We start from the raw sequence: 18,398 nt of genomic DNA on the forward strand, positions 1-18,398 counted from the left end.
GTATATGTACCAAGACAACAATGCAGGAAGTTACTCAGGTCATTTCCTGCATGGGAAACGAATAGTGAAGTGGCTACTTATTGAATCAAGGTATTATGATTTCACCCTCAAAGTCTTGTAAAATTATTGTTAATGACTCATTCATTAAAAGAATAATTTTGATTAATTAATATTTCTTAGCTTGTTACATTAAATTGTGGCTGTCCACATTTACTACATATATATTTATTCACCAGACAATGATGAAAGTAAAATTATTTTAGTTTTTCTAGGCGTAATGTTGCAAAATGTGATGGGTTGTAGGCCTTGTCATGACCAGCCAGATTTAGTTATGTCCTTTTACATTCTGGGTTCAAATCACACTTGGATGTACTTTTGGTTCATAAAGTAAACATTAGTCAAGCAGCAAAATAGATTTCTTCATATGTATTCTCACTGCAGAATGAGTGGCTTTGGCCACACCAATCCTAAAATATCATTCTAAAGATTACAAGCCACCAATCTCATAGCTACAAGATAATGCAAGAGTCATTCAAAACTTGAATAAATAAGCTTTACATTAGACAAAATAATTTGAATGCGAAAGGGTTAAGTTAGGAACCATTATCATTAATATTGTTACCATCAACAATAATTATAATTATTCTTGGGCGTTGGGCTTCACGGAGGCAAAGGGGCTTGGTTTCTTTCGAGCACTGGTCCTCATGGAGGCAAAGTGGATAAGTTCCTTTTGAGCATTGGGCTTCATGGTGGCAAAGTGGATGAGTTCCTTTCAAGCATTGGGCCTCACGGAAGCAAAGTGGTTGAGTTCCTTTCGAGCATTGAGCCTCATGGAGGCAATGTGGCTGAGACTGTTTGGAGTGTTAAGCCTCACAAAGGCAATTACCAAGACCTTTGGCATTATTTTGTACTTGAGAAGAAGCCCCATCAAGCTGAGCAAAATCATAATCATGACAGATACTGGTATCATACAAATAGCACCCATGCCAGTGGTATGGAAAAGCACCCATTACACTCTCACAGTGGTTGGAGTTAGAAAACCATGCCAAATCATACTGGAGTCTGGTGCAGCCTTCCAGTTTGCCAGACCCGCTCAAAGTATCCAACCTATGCCAGCAAGGCATATGTTAAATGATGATGATGATGATTCTTCTTCTGATAAGGAGGTATTCATAGAATCATTTGAACATCAGGCAAAATGTGTTGTGGTTTTAGTTCTAGCTCTTTAACTTCGAAGTACATATCCTGCTGATGTTAACTTTCCCCTTCTTGGGCCAATAAAATACAATACTACTCAGGTATATAGTACAATGTAATTGACCACATTCTTCCTCAAAGTTTTGGCCTTCTTTCAATGTTAGAAATTATTTTTGTTGTTCAGATCGACTACATCCTCGCCAGAAAGAGAGAAAGAGGGCTGTTTATAAATGCCAAAACCTTCCCAGGCGAGGAATGTACTCCTCAACATAGATTAGTAGTTAGCGACTTCAGGATCAGGGCCAAATGGCTGCCCAGAAGAAGACCAGCTCAGAGGAGAAGAGTCTGGAAACTTAAAGGTCCTGTAAATGGACGGAGATTTAGAGAAGTTCTACTCGAAGCTTTCGACGAAATAGAAGAGGAAATAGCTTCACATAGTGTAGAAGACAACTTGAGGTTTCTACAGGACAACCTGCTGAGAGCCACTGACCAGATCTGTGGATGGAGCAAAGTCCCATCTCGTCCCAGGGTAACGTGGTGGTGGAACAATGTTGTAGACAGGGCTATTAGAGACAAGAGACAGGCTTGGAAGGACTGGAGGAAAGGCGGTAGTAGGGAATTGTATCAGACTGCGAAAAGAGAAGCTAAGAGACAGGTATATTTAGCTAGAGGGGAAGCAGATAGGAAAAAATTTGCCAATGTTCTGCACCGTGAGGACCAAAGACTTGAGGTGTTTCGTGTTGCAAGACAGTGTGTGAGAGAGAATCGTGATGTGGTAGGAGAGAAATGTGATCGCATGGATGATGGTTCACTTGCGCTAAATGAGGATGCAAAGAGAGAGGTTTGGAGATGCCACTATGAAAGGTTGCTCAACAAAGAGAATGAATGGGATAAAGAGAGTCTGCCGAATGTCGACCCAATAGAGGGACCAGCCATCCGAGTTGACAGTTCCATAGTAGTTAAGGCAATTGGAAGCATGAAGACAGGGAAAGCCCCAGGCCCATCAGGAATTACTGCTGAGATGCTCAAAATATCTAGCAGTGTCGGCTATAGCCTAGTCACCCGTATAGTTAACCAGGTGATACACGAAGGAGTCATACCCAATGACTGGTGTAGTAGCATAATAGTCAACTGTTACAAAGGTAAAGGTGACGCCCTAGATACAAGTAATTACAGAGGTATCAAGCTGTTGGACCAGGTAATGAAGGTTATGGAAAGGGTCATGGCCCAACTGATTAGAGAGAGAGTCAACTTGGATGAGATGCAGTTTGGTTTCGTGCCAGGGAAAAGCACCACTGATGCCATATTTCTGATAAGACAGCTGCAGGAGAAATACCTAGCCAAAGATAAAATTCTGTACCTGGCTTTCATTGACTTGGAGAAAGCCTTTGACAGGGTCCCCCGTTCCCTTATCTGGTGGTCAATGAGGAAACTAGGGATAGATGAATGGTTAGTGAGAGCTATGCGTGCCATGTACAGGGATGCTGTTAGTAAGGTGAGGGTTGGCAACGAGTATGGTGAAGAATTCCGGGTGGAGGTTGGGGTTCACCAAGGCTCAGTCCTCAGCCCCCTCCTATTTATCATAGTCCTCCAGGCAATAATGGAGGAATTCAAGACAGGATGCCCCTGGGAGCTCCTCTATGCTGACGACCTTGCTCTAATTACTGAATCACTATCAGAACTCGAGGAGAAGTTTCAGGCGTGGAAGCAAGGATTAGAATCGAAAGGACTTAGAGTCAATCTAGCTAAAACCAAAGTCCTAATAAGTAGGAAGGTAGACAAATCTCAAACGCCTTCAGGTAGATGGCCCTGCTCGATCTGTAGAAAAGGCGTAGGTAGGAACTCTATAAGATGCACCAAGTGTAAGCTATGGACACATAAGAGGTGCAGCAATGTCAAAGGAAGGCTAACTAGGAATATAGTTTTTGTATGTGGCAGATGCTCTGGTGCAATAAACACTGAAAATGCGCAGAGACCATCTTCCGCCACATTCCAGGGAGAAAAACTTGAAATAGTTGATAGTTTCCATTACCTAGGTGACCAAGTCAGTTGCGGGGGTGGGTGTGCCGAAAGTGTAACTGCTAGAGTAAGAATAGCCTGGGCAAAGTTCAGAGAGCTCTTACCTCTGCTGGTGACAAAAGGCCTCTCGCTCAGAGTAAAAGGCAGACTGTATGACGCATGTGTGCTAACAGCCATGCTACATGGCAGTGAAACATGGGCCGTGACTGCTGAGGATATGCATAAGCTCGCAAGAAATGAAGCCAGTATGCTCCGTTGGATGTGTAATGTCCGTGTTCATACCCGACAGAGTGTAAGTGCCTTGAGAGAAAAGTTAGACCTAAGAAGCATCAGATGTGGTGTGCAAGAGAGGCGTCTACGCTGGTATGGACACGTAGTAAGAATGGATGAAGATAGTTGTGTGAAAAAGTGCCACACCCTAGCGGTTGAGGGAACCTGTGGAAGAGGTAGACCCAGGAAAACCTGGGATGAGGTGGTGAAGAACGACCTTCGCTCTTTAGGTCTCACCGAGGAAATGACCAGAGACCGAGACCTTTGGAAGTATGCTGTGCGCGAGAAGACCCGGTAGGACAAGTGAGGCCATAACCCATGGCCCCTACCTGGGACGTAGTCAGTCCACCTGTGCATACCTTCCTTCTTGGGACACATAACTCTACTTGTGAAGACCTGTTGAAGCAAGTGAAAATCAAAAAATCAAAATCGATGAACATCAATGGAATTTGTAGTGTTGTGATACCAGTGCCGGTGGCACATAAGAAAACCATCCGAACGTGGCCATAGCCAGTACCACATCGACTGGCCTCCGTGCTGGTGGCACGTAACAAACACCATCTGATCGTGGCCATGCCGGTGGCACGTAAAACACACCATCCGAGCGTGGCTGTTCGCCAGCCTCGTCTGGCACCTGTGTTGGTAGCACATAAAAAGCACCCACTACACTCACGGAGTGGTTGGCATTAGGAAGGGCATCCAGCTGTAGAAACACTGCCAGATCTGACTGGCCTGGTGCAGCCTTCGGGCTTCCCAGACCCCAGTTGAACCGTCCAACCCATGCTAGCATGGAAAGCAGACGTTAAACGATGATGATGATGATGATGATGTTAAGTTTCCAATTGTTTCAATCTTGCTTTAATTCCAGCTGCTAAGATCCATTTTGTGAAAGTAAAAGATGCAGTTCTGGATGTATCTGGGAAAGCATTGTTTCACCAGAAAAATATATCAGCAGATGATTGTGCTACAGTGTGTTTGTCTGATGAAACTTGTTTGTCATTTGAAATAAAGAAGGAAGATGGAGAATGTTATTTATCAAAGAAAACTGCAACTAAATCCAAGAAAATGAAATCAACCCAAGGCTATGATTATTACCAGCGAATACAACGTAATTATTCTTTGTATTTTATTGTTGGATTCTCATTTCCTCTTTTTTTGAAATTTGTGATTCCATTTGTACTTCTACCATGATAGATCGCTAGCCACTAAACATTTTTCTATTTTCTCTGCCTGTTTATATCTGTGTTCTTTTCTGCTGAAAAGCATAGGCTCGAAACATAAAAGACTTTCTCACTTCTTGAGTATTAAACTAATGCATCTGTTTGTTGTTTATACAGCTGTCTTCACTTTTTGTAAATTTTCCAAATTCTCACTATATACACTATAGACATATATATATATATATATATATATATATATATATATATATATATATATATATATATATATATATATTTATATATATATATGTATATAATTCTAAGAGAGTTAGAGGTTGTGAATCCAACCAACTAAGGGATAATATCTAGCCAGTATACTGCTGGTAGAATACCCAATTATAAATGCACAAGTGTTTTTTTCATTGCATGGCAATTATATTATTGAGTGTAATAAATGGGTGATGGTAAAACGTTATTTTACCCTTAATTTATATAGCAATAAGAAAATGGAGGGGATCAAGAGTTGATATGTATTTATATTTATAACTTAACCTTATGAACTTTCTAAACTCTCTACTGAAGCCCAGAGACACACCCAAGTACCTTAATCTTATCTACCAAATACTTCAGTTCACTGGAGGGATAAAAGTAGAATGGGGTACTATAGCCTCTTGGCTGAAACAGCTGTAAGATTTTACCCTACTTTCTATGTTCTACGTTATATATTTTAATAATTACTGATATTTTTATATTTTATATATTATATATGTAAAGCATAATATGTTATACATGTATGTATATTGCTATAATTTGTACATTTGAACAATTTATGCTTTGGACGCTATATAATTTTTAATGTGAGTGTGTGTGAGAGTATAAAATGTATTTCTTATTTTCTTCCTTTTTTTCCTAGACAAAGATGATGTTTTGATACTTAAAAGCACTTCCGTACCAGGGTATGATACATTTGAGCGGCTGAAAGATGTGAGCTTAAAGGAGTGTGATCATGCTTGTCATCAAAATCCAGGATGTAACTCTTATGAGTATAATGAAAAACTTAAGTTGTGTGATCAAAGTAATGTGACTCACTTGACTCAGGACCTTGTACCCGACACATGGGAATGGAATACTTACATCATTAACCCAGGTCAGTAGAGTGTTTGTTTTTATTTTTTTACTTTGTGTGCTCGCATATCTATATGTTTGCATGTATTTACATATACATGTATGTATGTTTATAATAAGTGTGTATATATATGTGTATGTATGTATGCATGCATGTATGTATGTGTGTGTGTGTGTGTGTGTGTGTGTGTGTGTGTACACATATTCTTTTACTTGTTTTCTTCCATGAAGACATCTTAGAGCACAGTCTTGTCTTGTGTTAGATTATATTTAGAAGTGAAAATTTGATACATTTACTCTACATATAAATCACATCTTTTACCCACTATTCTATAAGGTTTAGCAAATTTTTCCCATTTGGCTGCCAAGGTTTCAAAAATTAAATGTTTATTGAAAATTTTAAAATTTGGTACAATGATGTAATTTTCAGAGCTGAATTGCTGGAGTTCTTTCACATTTTCCAGAAAAATGTTTTTAAAAAGTTATAGAGGTTTAAAGTTTGATCATTTTCACCCAGTCAGGAAACAGGACTGTGTCAACATCCTGAAAATAGCACAAGTTGTCAATATTTATATTCTACACCTAGAAAATGAGTAACCAACATTTCCTTTGTAGTTTTAAGCATTCAATATGCATTTACTGCGATAAACAGCACATTAAAAATTTAAAATTTTTAAAAAACAAACATTTAATCATTCAAAATGCATTTTGGTAGGTAAAACAATAGAACACAGTGCCAACAAGTGGTTTCAATATATTTGCCAACACGTGCTTTCTCACAGACAAAAGATTTCTCATGTCCAGGTTGTTACTATGGAAACAGGCATGAATGTGTCTGTGGCTTACGATTGGCTAAAATTACCCAAAATTTTCAAACTTTTATAGACAATAACTCTTTATTTATTGATTTATAGCAAAAGTGATTTTCATGGCATTGATTAACCTGTAAAAGTATATCATTACACTAAATATGAAATCAATTCAAACAGAAATTGTAATTGGCAGCTAAACAGAAAAGATCTGGTTTAGCCTTACTAATAATATCCCAGCCAATTGAATATTTTTGTTACTATCTTTTAACAACCAAATTAATTTACTTTTTGGGACTGAACCTAGAACCATGTGGTTTGGAAGGAAGCTTTTTTGTGACTCAAGGTCTGATAGTTTTGTGTTTTGGCATGCACAAACCTCTCAGACCTTGAATCAATTCATTACTTTGGCTAAATATTAATAAAAATATGCATATACTCATATTTTGAGTTCTATTTTTCCTGTTTGTTCCACCATCACCATACCTGTATATATGTGTACATATATATATATATATATATATATATATATATATATATATATATATATATATATATATATATATATATATATATATATATATATATATATAGATAGATAGATAGATAGATAGATAGATAGATAGATAGATAGATAGATAGATAGATAGATAGATAGATAGATAGGCAGGCAGGTAGGCAGGCACATAGAAGCTAATAAAACAAGGAAGGGTAAGAGGTAAAGTTTTTTGATGTTTCCATTGAAGTTATAGCAATTTCATAATCTACTGAAAGAGAGAAATGATGACATAAGAACAGAGGTGATAATGTGTGGTGAAGAACTGTGGAAATCCTTGTTCTGCCATTCAGTCACCTTCTGAAGGAAGGTAAAATAACCTCACTGTGGCAAAAGTTGAATCCCACCATGCATAATAAGAAGGGTGGCAAAGCAGATATAAGAAACTACTATCCCATATGCATCTTCTCTCACCTCTATAAGCTGTTTACAAAGGTCATTGTCATTAGACTATTGAAGCATCTTGTTGATCAGTAGCTGAGGAAGAAAACAGATTTACATATGGACTACAGTACAGTGGACCACATATTGAAGCTAACATAGGTTATAGAACAAGCAAAAGACTACAAATTGCCTCTGTGTTTCACTTTCATTGACTATGGAAAATCCCTCAATAATGTTCAGATGAACACAATGCAAAAATGTCTGGAAGTGTAAGGTGTCAAGGCATAATACACTAAACAACTCAGGGATGTGAACACTGGATGCACACTGATATAACTATGTTATCCCCACCAGTAAGAGTTCCAGTTGGGAAAGGTGTCAGACAAGGAGATACCATCTCTCTATAGCTATTTACTGCATGTCTAGAAATGGTTATCAAAATTATTGACTGGACATCAACAAGAGCTACTAACACAACTCCAATTCACAGATGACATCGTACTCATCACTGTAACCACAGATCAGCTGCAGACCATGCTGACAGAACTAGACACTCATAGCTCAGCAGCAAGCTTTAAAATGAACTACATGAAAACAAAATTCTTGTGGTTCAAATATTCAAAACAAGGCCAAATATAGATGTGAAGTAATGAAATAAAGAAGGTAAAAGAGTACATCTACTTATGGCAGGCACACAGTGAATATGTACCAAGACATGAATGCTGAAATTTGAAAGAGACTAAATATAGGATTGAAGGCATTTACCTCAATAAAGGATGTACTGAAAGCAAGGTTGGACAAGACCATATGTGCCAGATTCTTCAATTGCACTGTCCTTCCTGCACTCTTATACACAAGTGGAACGTGGGTTACTACAAAAAGGCAAAAACATTAATTGGCTATGACACAAAGAGCTATGAAAAGATACATGCAAAGGATATCATTGCCAGAGTATATCCAAATTGAAACAATTCAAGAACAGAGTAGAGTAAACGATATGATCACAGAATACTGAAAGAACAAGTTCTGTTGGGCTGGACATGTCACAAGGTTCGCAGACAACAGGTACACCCATGCAGTTGCTGAGTGGTATCCAATTGATTGGAAAAGCCCAGTTAGAAGGTTTCCACAGTGCTTAGAAGATAATTTAGTTTAGCATTATGGACCAAGTTAGAAAAGAGTAGTGCAATCAAGAAAGCAAAGCTTACAACTTTCACTTCTATTGAGGCACAGCCCTGGTTATTCTAGGAGCCACCATTTAATTATGGATGGCATTTAACTTATGCATAACCAGCTACTTATAGTGTTTAAAAAAGGAGGGTATGCTCCACATAATCCAGTTACAGATAGGTTATGCGCCTCTAGCTAATGAAGTTTGATAGGTCACCTATACAGCTAAGAGCTTTATTAGTGCAAAACCAAAGGTCATTCTGATTGGTCATAACAAACAACCTAAATACTACAGCTCTAATGTTTTAGAATTGCCTTTTTATAGATTTATGGACTCCTGGCCAATATATATTAATACACTCATAAAATACATACACACATGTAAGCATGCATACATGCATACATATTTACATACATACATGCATGTATACATACATACATACATACATACATACATACATACATACATACATGAATGCATGCATCCAGACAGACAGACACACAGACATGCATGCATGTATTATATATGTGTGCAAATTTCACCAATTTGATTCACTTTGTATCTTTTATTATAACATTGTCATTATTTCCTTATTCTCATCCTGTTCCTAATATTGATATCAATTTATTTCATCAATTTCAGATTATTCAAAAATCAACTGTGGACGACCAAAAGACATTTTTGGTGCTGAAGAGGACTACAAATCTACCGACTATAAATCTGAAGTGACCTATACTTGTCCATCAAATGAGACAATAAAGTCTATATGTGAAAAGAACAGCAAATGGTCTCCCACACCACTTATTTGTAACGGTAGCATAAATAGCTTCTCTCTTGTTGTTTTTGTCAGTGTAAATTTCTTTTAGTTGTGTGCTCAATGTTTTTATCAGAGGAGGACTGGCTAACTCTATGACAATTTCCACAGTTACTGTAACTGGTGGAAGCTATCCTCAGACCAGAGACCTCACCAAATACTTGTAACAGAGTGCATTCCATTAATTCTTCCCAAGGGCAAGGTAATGCTATTTAATCAAGTGATGGATTAAGTATGCTGATCAAGAACTGGTAGTTTGAATGCTTGTTTCCTTGTAGGCTTCCACATTTACCTTTCTCTCCAATACTCTTTGTCATCATCCAAAACTCTGTACAGTATAATGCTCTGAATGCTTCTTTACTAAAACTCAGCAATCCTCTGAAACAGATTTCTGATGCTCTTGCTATCTTCCAATCCACCACCTTTAGTTATGATAATTGTAACAATAATTGTTTCTGATTTAGACACAAAACAAACAATTTTCAATAGTTGTTTTGTTAATACCACAATCCCAACAATTTGACTGGTATATTATGTTATCTATCCCTGCAAGTGAGGTTGACCTTGGCTTGATTTCACCTAAAAAGCAAAACATTACAAAATCATTAAAGTGATGGGTTATAGTTGTGGCTATGATTAATTATATTTAGTTAAATCCTTTTACATCATGGCTTTACTTCTGTATTGCAGTTGATTTATTCTTACACATTATCACACCAGAATTTATGGTCTTGTGTTTATATTAGAAACCGTTATTAATAATATCAGTTGCATCAAAAATAATTATAATTATTCTTGTTGTTAAGGGTGATGGATTGACAGAATCAACAGAGCATCAGACAAAATGTGTTGTGTTATTTGTTCTGGCTCTTTCACTTCTTAATTCAAATCCTGTAGATGTTAGCTTTGCCTTTCTAGGGCCACCAAAATAAAATATCACTCAAGGGTAGAGGTCAGTTTAATTGACAAACTTCTACCTCACAGATTTTAGCTTCTTTCTATATTAGAAATTATAATTGTTTTTGTTGTATTTCATTGGTTTAACTTTATCTTTATATCCAGATATTAAGAATCAATTTGTGAAAATAAAAGATGCCTCTCTTGATGTACCGGAGAAAAAATTGTTGAGAAGTAAGGAAATGACAGCAGAAGCCTGTATAGTAAACTGTTTGCCTGATAAAAATTGTTTATCATTTGAAATAACAAAAAGTGGAAAATGCTTCTTATTAAAGGAAACTGCAGCTACCTCCAAGAAATTAAAGGCAGCCCCAGACAGCGATTACTACCAACGGATACAACGTAATTATGCTTTGCCTTTTATTACTGGAATTCTCTTTTCCATTATTTCTGAAATTTGCAATTCCATTTGTATTTCATAATATATAGACAACTATTTCTGTAAAGACATTGACAGAGTTACCATTTAAGGGCACACACTAGTGGAGGTGACGGTGGTGGCAGCAGTGGTGGTGGAGAAGCAGCAGCTGTAGAAGCAGTTGTAGGCAGTACTGTTACAGCACAATGTCTTGCCTCTGTTTGTCCTACGTAATCGGATATACAAAATAACAAAAAAAGTAATACCAGTTTATGTAATTGTGCATCTCCTATATTTTATGCCCTTCCTCTCACCAACCATTATACCACATGAAGAGAGTACATTTTCCCAAACTTCTAGAATCAGAGAAGTTGTCTCCTGTAACAAAAGGATCTTTTCTGCTTAAAATAAGTTTCTCTTTAGAATAGTTCCATAATAGTAAAAACTTAACAGTCAGTAAATTCACTCAGTTTGATCTCAGATTTTGAAATCCTTCCTTCTTGATACGCTAGGCATCATGGAAAATTCACTATGTTTATTGATTTCAGTATTAGTAAATTCATGAAAGTTAGTATGTCAGTACTATCATGATAAACCTTCTGGGTCTAAAAGAAAGGCAGGCCATTTTTCTGTATGTCGACAAAGAACTTTAACTTGTAGACTTTACTGCATTAACACAACAGATTTTTACAGGGACAATATCCTAGAAATCTCAATAATATTTATACGTATGCATATAGCTACAGATCTTTATATCTATGCATATAGATGTGCATATAGTAATGAAGAGATGTAGTTATGCATTTATCTATAAATGCATGCATGATATATTGTAAACAAGATTTTCAAATAATGTTATAGTTTGGGTCAGTCCTTAATTCTTGAATTAATGATCCTAAATACATACACACATGTATATATCATTGTATCTTTCAACTTTGATAATTCCAGTAATAAACGCAGATACTGATTCAATTTCACTTCTTTATTACTCATCAATTGGTTAACTGTTATATCAGCTAGCTAACTGATTGTTTGATTAATTATTCTGATAATCAATCAGTTATGTTTGTCAAAGTCCTTTCAAAGCCTTTCACAAACTCTTCAATGACACTACCACCCCTCTATTCCACAGCATTTGGGTTTGATAGTCTTTTCGGTTCAATATTTATGCAGTTGTATTGGTGTGAATGGGAATGTATGTGAGAAGATGGGGAGAGAGATAATGAGTGCTTTCAGACATGTAAATGTTCAGGTGTGTGCAGAGATGTGTGCTTGTGGTTGAATCTGTAAGTACATGCATTAGAGAGAATGCGTGTGTATCTACAGGTTGTGTATGTGTATATGTGTGTATGCATGTGTGCTCACATTCATTCATAGATATGGATGGTAAAAAGTTTATTTCATTCGATCATTAATCTTTTAGGCTTGTATCAGTGCATGTGATTATGCATACTGTTCTCCCCAGATCATTTATACCAAAATACCTGAAGCAGTTTTAATCAGGCTAGTGAATAACATATCTCCCTTGAGTTAACCCTATGAAGTAAGGAAACATGTACGGGGCTTCATGCATTGCATGCAATTCTCAGGCTGCTATAAAAAAGGCAGAGTCAGTATGTACATGAGGGCAAAGAATAAATTAGAAGATATAATAAGTAAGGAAACAAATGAGAGGCACGAGGTCTCAAATTTTGTGGGAGGGAACTAGCTAATTACAACAACCCATGTCCATAACTGGTACTTATTTCACTGAACCCAAAAGAATGAAAGACAAAGTCAACCTTGATGGAATCAAACTCAAATGAATGAAATACTGCCAAGAACTTTGTCAAGCATGCTAATGAATCTGCCAGCTCAGTATCTTACACAACAACATTAATATTGAGATTAAAAATAAGGTAGATTAGTCTGAAGCTGACCTACAATAGAGAAGGTATGACATTGAGAGGTCACAAATGATGATGAAGGGAGACTTTGACAAGCATAACTGTTTCATTGATTAACTGAGTCATGAATCAAACAATTGATCAGTTGGTTAAATATGTAACAAATTGACGAATAACATAGAAGTTAAATTGTAGCAGTGTGTGTTTATTTTTGGTATTATGACCCTCCAGTCAGAAAACAAAACCTTTTTCAACATACAAGTTTATGTCAAGGTCGTGATCCTCCCCCTCTCTGTCTCACTATGTTTTTCTCTATCTCTTCCTTCATGTTTGTCTCCCTATCTCTTTCGATTACCACGCGACTCGACAGGACTTCCTACTTCCCCTCCACCATCACCCTATATAAACTAGCGCCGGCTTTATAGCTCCCCCTATTTCGATATTGAAACTTTGGCTGTAAACTACAAACGCAAAAGATGATGTATCACAGATAAGCATTCCTTTAAATTCAACTTGTTAACTACCTAGTATTATTTCTGCGCAATTGATTAACCCTGTTAGTTTATCTTTGTTCGGTTTTACTCTGTCTATTTCAGCTTCACGCCTCATGTTAAATATATAACCCTATAGTTCCTCTTACTTATCGATATCTAAGATAAATTTAGCTCACACATCTACCCTAAATCTGCAACATATCTTTCTCTCAATTATGTCTCTTAATACCTACAACGAAGTATTCCTTCTCCAAGAGATGACATGCGCCCCCTTCATGGCTGCTAGTTTTCACGGTGCCCCCCCCGTCCTCCCACCCCTCCACCTTTACCAGAAGTTCCAATTTTGTCATCCTTGGTTGTCTCCCATGAACACTCCTAAAGGCTTACGCCACCCCCACCCCCAACTATACAAGATAGTGAGCATACAGTGGCAAAATATGATAGTGTAGTGTGCGCAGTTGAACTTGAGTCTATTGTTTGTCTATGAATCCCACCAAATGCGAGTTTCCTTTTCAGGTACATGAAGCTATTGTCCCCTGTCCCAAGGTCCCTCGGGCTCATACCTCCCACAGCCTCAGGGTTGGCACCCTCAACGTCGGCACACTGAAATGTAGGTCTGGCGAGATTGTTGAGATGCTTGAACGGAGATGTGTCGATATGTGTTGCATCCAAGAAGTGAGGTGAAGAGGAGGTTCTGCTAGGTTCCCCACAGGCAAAGAACAAGATTTTCTGGGCTGGGAACACTGATGGGGTCGGGTGTGTGGGTATACTTCTCGCTGAAAAATGGGTAGATAAGGTAATTGAGGTAGTCAGAGTATGCGACAGAATACTTAAGATTAGATCAGTAGTTCATCATGGATTAACAACCATTATATCGGCCTATGCCCCTCAGCCAGGGCTACCTGATGGACAGAAAGACCGATTCTATGACACCCTACTGCAGACTACCTCATTGACGAACAACAGGGACCTTCTCTTTTGGCTGGTGACTTCAATGGGCATGTTGGACAACATGCTGGGGGCTTCCATGGCGTACATGGAGGCTACGGTTATGGTCCCCGCAACAAGGAGGGAACCAGGCTGCTGGAGTTCTGCGATGCGAATGATCTTATGGTTTGGCAACACTAACTTCAGGAAACCTACCAGCTACCTAGTCACCTACCGATTAGGCCGACATACTAGCCAAATTGACTACATCCTTACCAGAAAAAGGGAAAGATGGCTGCTTATAAATGCCAAAACCTTCCCAGGTAAAGAATGTACCCCACAACACAGACTGGTTGTTAGTGACTTTAAGATCAGGACTAAGAGGATGACCAGAAGACGACCAACATGGAGAAGAAGTGTCTGGATGCTTAAAGATCCTGCAAATGGACAGAGATTTAGAGACATATTACTTGAAGCCTTTGATAAAATAGAAGGGGATATAGCTTCACATGGGGTAGAAGATAACTGGAGGTTTCTAAAGGACAACCTGCTGAGAGCCACTGACCAGATCTGTAGTTGGTGCGAAGTCCCCTCAAGACCCAAATTAACGTCGTGGTGGAACAATATTGTTGACAGGGTTAAAGAAACAGGCCTGGAAGGACTGGAAGAATGGTGGTAGCAGGGAAGTGTATCAGACTGCCAGAAGGGAAGCTAGGAGGCAGGTGTATTTAGCCAAAGGGGAAGCAGATAAGAAAAAATTTGCCAATGTTCTCTGCCATGAGGATGAAAAACTTGAGGTATTTCATGTTGCAAGACAATGTGTGAGAGAGAATCATGATGTGGTAGGAGAGAAATGTGTTTGCATGGATGATGGCTCACTTGCACTAAATGAGGATGCAAGGAGAGTGGTTTGGAGACACCACTATGAAAGGTTGCTGAATAAAGAAAATGCATGTGATAAAGAGAGTCTACCAAATGTCGACCCAACAGAGGGACCAGCTATCCGTGTTGACAGTTCCATGGTAGTCAAGGCAATTAGAAGCATGAAGACAGGGAAAGCCCCAGGCCCATCAGGAAGTACTGCAGAGATGCTCAAAATATCTGGCAGTGTCGGCTACAGCCTAGTCACCCATATAGTTAACCAAGTGATACACGAAGGAGTCATACCCAATGACTGGTGTAGCAGCATAAAAGTTAACTGCTACAAAGGTAAAGGTGACGCCCTAGATACAAATAATTACAGAGGTATCAAGCTGTTGGATCAGATAATGAAGGTTAAGGAGAGGGTCATAGCCCAACTTATTAGGGAAAGAGTCAACTTGGATGAGATGCAGTTTGGTTTCGTGCCAGGGAAAAGCACCACTGATGCCATATTTCTGATAAGACAGCTGCAGGAGAAATACCTAGTCAAAGATAAGCCCCTGTACCTGACTTTCATTGACATGGAGAAAGCCTTTGACATGGTGCCCCGATCCCTTATCTGGTGGTCAATGAGGAAACTAGGGATAGATGACTGGTTAGTGAGAGCTGTGCAAGCCATGTACAGGGACGCTGTAAGTAAGGTGAGGGTTGACAACGAGTACACTGAAGAATTCAAGGTAGAGGTAGGGGTCCACCAGGGTTCAGTCCTCACCTCGCTTCTACTTATCATAGTCCTCCAGGCAATAACGGAGGAATTCCAGACAGGATGCCCTTGGGAGCTCCTCTATGCTGATGACCTTGCCCTAATTGCTGAGTCGCTATCAGAACTAGAAGAGAAGTTTCAAGTGTGGAAACAAGGATTAGAGTCGAAGGGCCTTAGAATCAACCTAGCTAAAACCAAAGTCCTAATAAGTAGGAAGGCAAACAAACCACAAATCCCTTCAGGTAGATGGCCCTGCTCGATCTGTAGTAGAGGTGTAGGTAGAAACTCTATAAGATGTACCCAGTGTAAGCTATGGACACATAAGAGGTGCAGTAATATCAAAGGAAGGCTAACTGGGAAGATAGTTTTTGTACGTGGCAGATGCTCGGGAGTGATAAACACTGAAAATGCGCAGAGACCAACTTCCGCCACATTCCAGGGAGAAAATCTAGAAGTAGTTGATAGCTTCCGTTATCTAGGTGACCAAATCAGTAGCAGAGGAAGGCGCACTGAAAGTGTAGCTGCTAGAATAAGAATAGCCTGAGCAAAGTTCAGAGAGCTCTTACCTCTGCTGGTGACAAAGGGCCTCTCGCTCAAAGTATAACAAAAAGGTTGTTTCAAAATTATACACCACATGCATTATACTGTTTAGTGTGTGTGTGTTTGTGTGTGTGTGTGTGTGTGTGTGGTGCGGTGTGGTGTGTGCATGCATCTGTTTTGAGTGTGGCTATAAAATGCACTTATTTTCTCTTCTTTTTCCTTCCAGCTGATGATACGAAAATTGAGCTTCCTAAAGTTAGCATACCTGGGCAGGATATTTTTAAAGAACTTAAGAATGTGAACTTAAAGAAGTGTGATGAAGCTTGCCTTCAACATTCAGAATGTAATTCTTATGAGTACAATGAGGAAAGAAAGGCCTGTAATTTGAGTGAAGTGACTCATTTGACTGATAAACTTGAACCCAATGATGGAACTAGCGATACTTACATCATTGATCCAGGTCAGTAGAGTATTACCATTTTATTTTTATATGCATGTCTGTGTATCTATATATATATATATATATATGTATATGAGTGTGTCACATATATATTGGAAAGCATTGGCAATGATAAATCATATTACAGTACTTCAGACTCATGGAGTGCTGTGCATAAAATATATTGTGCTTTTTGTGTGTGTGTGACAGTAGAGTACTTGAGAAGACCCATTCATCGCAGCAAAAATGTTCTAAAAGCATTTCGTTTATGTTTGTGCATGCCAGGCCCTTCCCCTAAACTAATGTTTTTTCCCCAAATCTTATTACACTAACCCCACCTTAACACCCATCTCTCCATCATTTCTCTATTTGTAGCACTAATTGGCACCTGTAATGACTTGAGAGCAGAGTTTGTATATATCATTTCCCCCATCCATTCTTTGTGCTACCAGGTTCCTCCTTCCCTTCCCTCCGTCCCATTCTTGTTACCTTTCCTTCCCACACTATTGTCCTTGGTCACTTCCTCTCAGTCACTTCACTTCTCTGCTGTATTCCATCATAACACCTCACATATCTGCTATCCGCCAACTATAAGTACTCAATATCTCTTTCTCCACTGCTCTTACACTTTGCCCTTCCCCCATCTACCTTCTGATGGCTTCCTAAACTACTTCTATCTCTCTCATCTTATCCCCTCTCTATATGGACATTTACCACCTACTGCACATTCACCTTGTCCATCACTCTCTACATTCACCTCTAGTCCCATGTGTTTCCATCATTTGCTCTCCCCTCACTCTCTCATAAAATTACTTACCCTCTACTTCCTCCTCACTGATCCACTATACATATCCTTTCTTATGTTTATCTTGTAACTTGAGAGTTTTCACCTGGTAACCCATTACTACCATCTTTATTTTCTTCCTAGCTACTCCCATCTACCCTAACATAGCATGAAAATGTTATCCATGCATCTATCCCTCTCTTTCATCAAATCTTTCCATCCTGCCCTCCACTTCTCCTGCACTATCTCTGACACCCCTGTCTCCTTTCTTGACATTTCGGTCAGCATTCATCACTCCACTCTTACCACCTCCATCCACTACAAACACAGACTCGCACTCATACCTAAACTTCTCCTCCTCCCACCCCAAACACACCAAGCTTTCCATCCCCTATTCCCAATTCCTCCGGCTTTACAGGCTCTGTAGTGACGACCATGACTTTGAGACTCAGTCTCAACTCATGGCCCACCACTTCATCCTACATGGATATCCCCTCACCACTATCCACACCGCCCTTGCCAGAGCATGTTCCGTGGACCGTGCATCTGCTCTCTTCCCCGAACCTGCCCTGCAGTCTCCTGCCTCCCTTTCCCCTCACTTACCACCCCACCATCTTACCTCTCCAACGCACCATTCTCTGAGCTTTCCAGCATCTCCAGTCCGACCCGTCCACTTCACACATCTTCCCCGACCCTACCTCCCGACCTGGCTTGTTCCCCTGCTCCCGCCCACGCTGCCGCACTTGCCCTTACCTCTCCAACACCACCCTCCTCACCGGCATCCATCATCGACCCTATTGCATCATCGACTCCTTCACCTGCACCTCCAGCAATATCATCTATTGCATCTCCTGCTCTTTCTGACATTCCCTGTACATCGG

At 39.2% G+C, this 18,398-nt stretch overlaps 1 protein-coding gene across 1 annotated transcript in view; it reads left to right on the plus strand.

Moving 5' to 3' along the window:
* Positions 1-18,398, plus strand: part of LOC115215518 — a 530,737-nt gene that overhangs the window by 360,793 nt on the left and 151,546 nt on the right. Inside the window, exon 11 of the mRNA XM_029784691.2 lies at positions 16,521-16,754. Within this exon, the coding sequence (XP_029640551.2) occupies positions 16,521-16,754 (234 nt within the window). The remainder of the gene's footprint in view (positions 1-16,520; positions 16,755-18,398) is intronic.

The sequence above is a fragment of the Octopus sinensis genome, linkage group LG9 (assembly GCF_006345805.1).
Source record: "Octopus sinensis linkage group LG9, ASM634580v1, whole genome shotgun sequence".
Classification (NCBI taxonomy): domain Eukaryota; kingdom Metazoa; phylum Mollusca; class Cephalopoda; order Octopoda; family Octopodidae; genus Octopus; species Octopus sinensis.